At 35.0% G+C, this 9,458-nt stretch overlaps 1 protein-coding gene across 6 annotated transcripts; it reads left to right on the top strand.

Annotated features, from left to right (window-relative positions):
- Positions 1-1,420: 1,420 nt before the first annotated feature.
- Positions 1,421-8,434, top strand: LOC113719554 (protease Do-like 5, chloroplastic). 6 transcript variants are annotated; one of them, XR_011825465.1, is made up of 10 exons: positions 1,425-1,768; positions 2,443-2,589; positions 3,185-3,247; positions 3,380-3,469; positions 5,397-5,519; positions 5,656-5,743; positions 6,338-6,412; positions 7,323-7,504; positions 7,790-7,839; positions 8,073-8,434. XR_011825465.1 is itself a non-coding variant. In XM_027244779.2 (8 exons), the coding sequence occupies exons 1-8, from the start codon at positions 1,523-1,525 to the stop codon at positions 7,427-7,429; spliced, it is 939 nt and encodes a 312-aa protein (XP_027100580.2). In that variant the 5' UTR covers positions 1,425-1,522; the 3' UTR covers positions 7,430-7,943. The 6 variants fall into 6 exon arrangements, 2 of the variants coding, with proteins under 2 accessions (XP_071928847.1, XP_027100580.2); XR_011825466.1 differs by having other exon boundaries at positions 8,022-8,434; XR_011825464.1 differs by lacking the exon at positions 8,073-8,434 and having other exon boundaries at positions 1,421-1,768; positions 7,790-7,943.
- Positions 8,435-9,458: the final 1,024 nt, after the last annotated feature.

Raw genomic sequence — 9,458 nt, 5'->3', positions numbered from 1 at the left:
TCCAATATCGAGAGACGCTATTTACTAAAGATCTTTCTAAAAATCCTCTTGACTTTTCGTATGATAATTTATTTATAGAAACTACTAATCTTAATCCAATTTCCCATTTATCTATTGCTTTTCAGGTGTGGTCCTATCTAAAAGTGTATAACATTCATCATCTTAGATATCCTTTTTGCCTTACTATATTCATCAAATGAAATAAAGGAACTTCCTGAACCATTTCGGTGCCCAAATTTAAGTCAAAATTTAAGTTTGGGTTGGCTAACATGATATTTATATTTATAATTCTTGATGTAAAAGATATTTTATTTATAAAGTGTATTCAAGATGTGTTATATTTTTTGATAAAGTACTAAACAGGTTTGAAGTATCTTCCATAAAATTTCAAGAGAATAGATTACATACCATATTTAGACTAATAATTTCTTATTAACAAAAGAAAAGAGTCTAACACGCTTCCATACCTTAAATCTGATTTTTGACCAACAAAACTCTAGTTACCTCCTCAAGAACTGCTTACTTGGGCATTGTAGCCTCCAAGCACTAGGGTGACTTCCTTTAAAGGCCATTTCAGAGTTTCGTAACACAATTTAGTTTCGTTTCCTACATCTAAGTGTACTCAAATGTTAGGTATGAAATGTTATGAAAAAACTTGCTTCTTTTATTAATAGAAGTTGCAGTATAAGATAGATTGGTACACTACTCTCTCTCTCTCTCTCTCTCTCTCTCTCTCTCTCTCTTTATTAACCAGACATGAGAGAAAATTTTTCATGACAATTGGCTTTTTCAATAAAGTTAAATTGCCTTCTTTACATGCCATCTACCTATTTATATAGGTTGGTAGACTTCATTGATGGATTTCAATTGATATTTTCGACAAACTTTAACTCTTAGGAATAGCTAATACTCAAATATTACTTGGTTCATTCCTTGATAAATGCCCTTCATTTTGAGTTCCAACTTTGATTTTGCTAAGTTTCATCTATTTCTTCTCCTTATTATTGTTTAGTATTTTTGAAGAAGGATTTCATTTGTTTTCTCCTTATATGAATTGTTTAGGTTAAATACAAGTATCACAACTTTATTTCTTGTTTTTCTCTTTTCTTTGATGCCAAAATATGATTATTTTCTACTACCATGACTATAAATGGTTAATTTATGGGTTAGAGTTGTGTTTTGTTGTGTGATGATTTCACTTGCTAGACAACAGTAGTTTTTTATCAAGTTTTTTGTATTTATATGATATATATATATTGTAATTTCTAAAATATTATTGTATTTTTTTATAATACATAAAAATTAAAATTTGTGCATTTCACATCAAAAGCTTACCAATTAATTGAGAAAACTTACCATAATACATCATTCAACTACCGTTTATAGCAGGCACTGACCGGCACGCGGCCAATCCTGGACCACACATGTGATTTGTTTGGTCCTATTCTAAGTTCTAATGGTCGTTGGAGTCCCCCTTCAAGGCCTAAGCAAAGCAAATTGGTAGGGCTTTCGAGTGTCAGCCATGGTGGTATTGGCAGCTCTATACTGTATGACATCTTCAGTTGTAGCCCACTATACGAAGTCTTCCCCTTATCCTTCGCAATCGGGTTCAATGGACACCGAATTGTCATTCACGAAACGTAAAGCCTTGCTGTGTTCTTCTTCTTTGATGTTGTCAGGTCTTTCTTGGTTTAAGTCTAACTCTGCCTTGGCATTACAAGTTGATGAACTTCAGCAACAAGAAGAAAGAATTGTTGAACTCTTCCAGGTCTTCATCCTCTCCTCTTGTAGCTTGTGGTATTGTGCAATGAGACACCATAATGAAAATGGGATCTTCGTTGTCAGTTTTAAATGTGCTTTAAACTCAGCATAAATTATGGTTGAATTTGAATTGTTGTATGATATGATAATTAATGCTTTGATCATGTTTTAGATTTCTTTGTGATCAATGTGATTTTTTTTCTTTTTATGGTTATCTGATGAAGGATAATTGCAAACTTTTCCTTTTTTTGGTTATTTATGAAGAGTTTTAACGCGTTAGTGTAATGGAATCTTTTGCATTGACTTTTGGTATCAATCCATTACTTGTCGATTGCGGGATTAGTTACTGACCACTGTTTTAGTTAATGATAATCACATAGTCCCTGAATGAATATATTTTTTTGCCAACCTGTTTTATATCAATTACTAATTTGAAGATTCATCTTAGTTGAGGTTGTTGTACTGTCAGATGTAACTTCCAACTAGGATAAAATTCAGTTCTACATCACTTATCAAAGGGTTTAGAACTCTACATATTCTCCACTATAAGAATTTTGAAAACTCCTAATACAAGTAGCTACTTTGGTTGCAGGAGATGTAAATTATCTCCATTTGATGTAAGGTTCCTTCATGTACTTTTTAAATTCCCGACGGAACTTTAACTGGCTTCTATGCTTGTAGGAAATTTCACCTTCTGTTGTCTTCATTAAAGACCTTGAATTGACTAAAGTTCCCAAGAACTCTGCCCAGATCGCTGCATTAGATGATGAAAATGCAAAAGTGGAAGGGACAGGTTCAGGCTTCATTTGGGATCAGTTTGGTCACATTGTAGGATTTCCATTCTTTTTATGGTCTTTTTGTTTCAATTATGATTCTTAGTATACTATTAGATCTTGATCTTTCCATTGCTTTTATCATTGGCTATATGTTATCATATCTAGATGCTATCCTTTTGCCCTTAAATTTTTGCAACGCCCATTTTAAAAGTTATATTCCATTTTTTTCTCTGAAAAATTGAGAAATAGATGCAAATAGTCTTAATTAATGAATTGATGATGCTGCATTGTTTCTAAGTAGCTGCTCAAGCCACTCTTGTGATTATACGCTGTCTGTTATTGATATTGGGAAACTATAATAAATGGACTTTGAAGGTTATCTACTGTCTTTTCATGTCTCTGTTCCTCAAATGCATGATGCTTTTGTTTCTGTGAAATATTACACAATTTGTTTGAAATATTGGTCAAACAATGTTTAATTGTCACATCCCTGAAGCATTAGAATTCTTTTAAATTTCTGTGGCAAAAGATTGGCTGCAAAATTATTTGTCAGTCAGGTATCTTTGCTTGCGCTTCACTTTTGTCACATATATCCTCTGAAATGCGGTTTGCTGCAGCAGTTAAAACAAGCTTTACCTTTATGGCAGGTTACTAACTATCATGTTGTTGCCAAGTTAGCTACAGATAGAAGTGGACTACAGCTCTGTAAGGTCCTATTACTTATACATCTCTGACATCAACAGGCATGAACTGGACTGCACAGGACAGTTCGATGTGCATGTAGCAGTTCTCTTTATCCTATTATGGGGAATAATCTATTTTTGTGTCCATTTATTGTGTAGATATCACTGGTGGATGCTAGAGGGAACAATTTTTCCAGAGAAGGAAAGATTGTTGGTTATGATCCAGATTATGATCTTGCTGTTTTAAAGGTGCTCAGTGTTTGCTGACAAAAGTACTTTGTCTAGTTTTCTAGCTAAGTATCATCTATTCTGATCAGTATTTTCGAATGTTCTCACAATCCATGTTTTAGTTCCCTAAAGAAACTTATTTATGACATTCTGGAATCAATTTCTTAGTACCTGCACATTCTTTCTTCGGAGATGTATTTGCTTGAAGCATTAATTGATGATTATTTTCGGGAAACCTTTTCAGACATCTTTTTGTAGTTAGTATGTTTGCGGTTCTCTTATCATCGTGCTGAAGTATAACATAGCGCACCTTACTTACGCCATGAGCTTCCTCTTAATTTGAGATTTAGAGATTGAGAAAAGGTCTGATCAAATGTCCTGCCTATGACGTTCTACAAACATAAGGATGTAGAGCAGGTGACTTATGGAGATGGATCAGACTGTTACAATTAGTATCTTCGAGTAGCAATTCCAGTCTTCTAAGATAATGGATTAAGTGATTTCTACATGGAGAACATGTTGCTTGACCAATAGTGGAGATTAATTTCTTAGTACCTGCACATTCTCTCTTGGCGAATATTGTTTGGAGCAATAATTAATTAACAAACCTTGGACAGCTTTAAAGGTTTTCCTTTAGTGAGTATTTTCTCTGTTTTGTCTCTACCGTTTCTAAAGTCTAATACAGCTTTCTATCCTTAAACCATAGGCTTTCGTCTTAACTTGTCAATTATGAGACTGAGAAAGGTCCAATCCATATCATCCTTACAAAGTGCTGAGACCTATGAATGCAGAGTGATCAGTGATGGAGATGGATAAAGCTGTTAAAATTTGTGTATATGGATGAATTTACTGCTAATGTTTGGTTACCTAAGAGGAGGAAAACATTCAGTACGAACTGTTGATAAGGAAATGTTTTCTGAAAGCCTTGGAGACTTGTGGAGAAACCAGTTGGGTTCTAGACTTGTTATTTCCACAACAACAGTGACCAATTCATTTTTGCACAGTAGCGGCATCCAATTGCATCATTGTGAAACTTGTTCACCCTATCTAACATGTTGTTTTTATCCTTGAAGGACTTACACATGAAAATTCATTGAGCTGTTTTTTGAATTTCCCTCCATCTGAACTTTCATTTAAATCAATTTGCTGTGCCTTTTGCTTGCATAATCAGAAAACTGATCCATTTTTGAGGCTTTGGGGAGGGGGGGGGGTTCACAGTGGTGTTGTCTGGTCACAGTTCAAGATAATAACATTTTTTTTTTACACGATCACAGTCTAAGAACATGAATTAGTAAGTTGTGGTGCTCTAGCTTTTGGAAGTAGTTCAACTCACCACACATTCTACATAAAGATAGGGGCCTTAAACATCTGATTAGATTCCTAAAATGATCATATAACAGTGAGAACTAAATCAAAATAAAAGAAAATCTGACGGGATAGCATTGCGTTACCACCAGGAGAATTCCTCGATACAGCTATACAAAATATAGATGTCATTTCAAAAAGTTGTTTTATCCAACTTAACCAAGAAAATGTGGTTTTAGCCATAATTTGATGCTACAAGGTCTGTCCAGCAGTCGTATTAATTATTTTTTATCTTAAGATAAATTGTATCTCCCACATATTTATTTTTCTCAAATTAAAGTAAATATTGAACTGTCTTGTCCGTGAACTACAACATAGGAAGAGAATAAGATATTTTGTGTTTGATTGTTTGACATTAACCATCACTCACTTGTGATATATCCCTCATATTGCAGATCACAATGTGTTTATAAATTTGAAGTACATATGCTCAAGTTGCTTTTGGATGCTATTTTTTCAGCATGCAAAAACTACTGTTGGCATAAATGCATGCAATGATACTTTGATCTATATGTGCTGTGCAGCTGTTTTGATACCTTATTTTGTGTCAATTGGGCAGTTTAATATACTTGACTTTGTGCAGATTAATGTAGAAGGAGATGAACTGAAACCAGTAACTCTCGGTACATCCCAAGGCCTCCGTGTTGGTCAGAGCTGCCTTTCCATTGGAAATCGATATGGATATGCAAACACTTTAACAACAGGGGTAACATTCATTTTTGGCCTGAAAGTCCGATTGTGTTGACTCTTGAAAGCAATTTCTTCTGGAAACAATAATTGTGTGTGTGAATTAGTAGCTGGTGGCTTCACTACATATGGATATGGTTATTCCAATATTACAGGTCATCAGTGGACTGGGCAGAGAGATACCTTCACCAAATGGAAGAGCCATTAAAGGAGCTATTCAAACTGATGCCGCTATTAGTGCTGGTTATCTTCTACTTTCCTTGAAATTTCTTTAATCTTAGATTGATGAAATTGACGAGTTCTCTCTTTTTATCCCTTTTTTTTTGTCTCATAATCAAGAAAGCAAAATATGATAACTTTGTGGTAAAATATTTAAGAAACACGGTCAGTTTGAAACTGGTCTAACCGGGAAATAAGGTTTACAGCAAACTACATTCTACAGGTTATTCTTCCACTAGGAGAAAAAATGTATTTTCTAGGCTGATCAAAACATTAGTAATGAAAAAGTTCATATGAGTGTGCTAGGGAATGCTGCAAAACAAGAAAACCATGTATAACAGACAAGAAAATAGGCAATGGTTTGGGCAAGAGTCTCAACTGGCACAAACTTCTTCTGTATCCAAGAGCAACCCAAGTACTCTGTTGGCTCAAATGCTGTAGTTTTTGTGCATTTATTTTTTTATATATGGTATACCATTTACATAGTAGAAAAGGTGCTGTAATAGATCCTTTTTCCTGCTTTCGATCTGTGTCTAAAATGGATGGGAAGATTGAATTAAATAGTGCGTTTTCCTGGTATAAATTAAGATGCTTATGATTTGCAGTTGTTTGATATAGGGAACTCAGGTGGGCCGTTAATTGATTACTACGGCCATGTTATAGGAGTCAATACAGCCACATTCACTCGCAAAGGTACAACGATATTGTGTTGGTCTATGGTTTCGTCTTTTGAGAATATGTTCCATATTTGATGCCCTTGTGAAACTTGCCTGGATGTGTACCTAAAATTTATTGAGGTGTGAATATCATCCAGCAGTCACAACCCAGTGAGATAAAAAAGGATTTGATCCATCGCTGGGCATTGTGAACTTTTTGTTACATCTAGACTTCGTAGCTCATTTGCTAGCATTTTTGTCTTCCTGCTATTATTGTTGTTAATATTTTTTTGAAAAAAATATTGATCTTGGTGTTTTAGTTGGGCATTGCTTTTTTTTTTTTTTTTTTACTGAAGATATCTTATGTTCTATCTGGTCATCTAATATCAATTAATGAATTTTGATTTAGTACCAGTTAGGGGTTTGGTTTTTTCTAAATGAACTTTGAGATCGGTTTATTTTAGATGCTTTTTTGGGATTGCATAGCCTTTGGAGCCTTGTCATGTCGAATTCTTTCCCTAGCAATTTTAACCTCTGCAACCATAAATATAGCATATGAACTAGTGCCAAAATTCTCATTTTATTTAGATGCAGAATCTTAAGAAGTATTCTAAGAGTGCATACTTCTACAACCGCTTCTAGGATCTTGAAATTCAAGACAATCATAGTAAGCTTGTAAGGGGAAGTTCTTGTACTACATTGAAAAAATTGGATGAAAATAAAGTAAGTTGTGCACAGCATGGATTGTTTTACTCTTATCACCCAATAAAAACTGCCAACGCTCTCCAGTCCGATAAATGCATATATAGCCTAAATGTGTTTCACCTACCACACAGAGGATTCTGGGGAAGGGAAAATCATAGAAAAGGTCCCCACCTCTCCCAATCCTCATGCCCCAGCTTCCCCAAAACAAACTTATCTGAATGTTTTATCTTATACTGGTGCAGGCACAGGGATGTCCTCTGGTGTCAACTTTGCTATTCCAATTGATACTGTTTTACGTACTGTACCATACTTGATTGTGTATGGTACACCGTATGCTGACAGATATTAACCATCTGTATGGTTATAGTCCTTTTATTTGATGTCAATAATTCTTGGCCTCGCAAACATCTGAAGTTACTTCCAGGCAAGTGTTTTAGGTGTACATAAAGTGCCACCACTGAAGCCCGTTTGACTTATTTAGTAATTAGTTGTATTCATTTACTTGATTTTGTTCCTAACATGGACATCTAAAGGAATCGTTTGTCTCCCTTGCTCCTATGTTGGTGCCCTTCAGCCAGATTGAAGGAAGTGAGAAAAGAGCTGTTTTTAATTAATATGAGAAAAAGTGTGAAAGGTCCATTGTTGTTTTCTCAACAGGCTGATCTCTAGGATGAGTTTCTTACCAGTTCAAGAAATGACTCCTTTGCAGGCATATGTAGTTCCTGTTCATTTGGACTGTACGAGACATGGTAGTAACTAGTAAGTTTAATCCCTGAGACTGAACTTAGACTAATGAGCCTGCATTTCTCGACTAAGTTGACAACATTCTGTCATCTAATCAGAATTCGCACTGTTTTTTGTTATTATTCTATCTTTATTTCCTCTTTTTTTTTTTTTTTTTTTCTGAAATTGTGCTTAAAACTTCATTGAAACTGTTGAAGTCTGCAGATATATAGTAATCCATTTCATGATTTGCACCTACAACATTGTAGGGGCCCCTCCTTGAATTGGGAAAATGGATCTTCCCTAGTCCATAGCCTAGACCACGTGACAGCTGGGTAACGTGGCACCAATTGTAATGTATAGATTCCTAGTCTCCCACACAATGGGAGAGAGACGTAACAATTGGTTCTATGGTATGAATTGTTCAAACAATGTGCAATTCAAAGCAACATGCCACTTATACTTAAAAGCTGGTTCAAAGTTCAAAGCAACATTCCAGTCTATGTCGTCCTATAAGTCATATACTACCAAATGGTTGTAATATTTGTGACACTATTTATAACTTTATGTTTCACGAGAAAAGGCACGTGCCCGGGTGAAACCAACTCTTTGACCTACTTCAACCGTGAAATCTCCTGCAACGCCAATTGTTTATGCCACTATTGTCATTATTAGTAATATAGCTTGCTCTTCAAACCTCGAATGTACTAGATAGTTGGAACGGGCACGCTTAACATGGCAATACTAGCAGTTTTATGAACTGTTTTAACATTTGTTTCCATTTTTTTTAAGCTACTCATAATGAAGAGATATCATGCACAACTCCTAAAAGAGTATAACTAACACTTTATTGAGAGTCATACTACTACTAATAGAAATCAAACTAATATTTTTCTCAAATTAGATCAAGTGGTAGGAATGTTAACCAATAGGTGGGTGAGGTCTCTAGTTTGATTGTCAAATCCTCCCCTTTCCCCATTTTCCTTTCTCCCTTGTAACATTCAGAGTATCCCTTGAACTAATTCTCAATTGGAAGATTAGCAATTAGCATCCAGAATTTCCTATACCTAAAGTATTTATGTCAATTGTTTTTACACTAGATCAAGGCCTTTTGACCATTAGTTTACCCTGTCTAAACTACACAAATTTGGTCCAAAAGTATAACCAATCTTAACTTTGCACTTTATTTGGTGGAAAAGTTTGGCCAATCTAGGGTTCCACCATACTGTTGTAGCCTATGTTCTTAAATTTGGACTAGACCAGCCAATTTGACCGATTGAACCATGAACCAGCCAAGCCTTTGGTCTGAGTTGATGATAAAACTCAGATTGTTAAAGACCCCATCAAAACCCTAGTTTGACCGTGAACCGCTTCAACCCAAGCAAATCGGGTTTTTAAACTTTTTGGTTTTTGCTAAATTCTTTCTTCAAGCTTGGAGTTTCCCACGAACAGCAGCACGAGTAGTAAACCACCGACCTAGACTCATGAAGATTGATTTGAATTCTTGGTAGATATAACTCAAAATGAAAATGAAAGAAAACATGACAAGGAAAGAAGTGGAGGTGGGATCTAAAAATCAAAGAAAAAACAAAGGAGAGAAGATTTGAAATCAAAAGAAATAAAAAAATGAGAAAGTAAAGAAGAAAAAAGTGAAT

This window comes from Coffea arabica, chromosome 11e, assembly GCF_036785885.1.
Source record: "Coffea arabica cultivar ET-39 chromosome 11e, Coffea Arabica ET-39 HiFi, whole genome shotgun sequence".
In the NCBI taxonomy this organism is placed as follows: Eukaryota; Viridiplantae; Streptophyta; class Magnoliopsida; order Gentianales; family Rubiaceae; genus Coffea; species Coffea arabica.
The sequence above is the reverse complement of the archived record's forward strand: the minus strand, read 5'-3'. Positions and strand labels throughout refer to the sequence as shown.

Coding starts and splice junctions, on each gene's coding strand:
- LOC113719554 (XM_027244779.2), top strand. CDS start 1,523: ATGGTGGTATTGGCAGCTCTATACTGTATGACATCTTCAGTTGTAGCC. Junction 3,248..3,379: donor GTGGACTACAGCTCTGTAAG/GTCCTATTACTT, acceptor TTTATTGTGTAG/ATATCACTGGTGGATGCTAG. Junction 6,413..7,322: donor AGCCACATTCACTCGCAAAG/GTACAACGATAT, acceptor ATACTGGTGCAG/GCACAGGGATGTCCTCTGGT.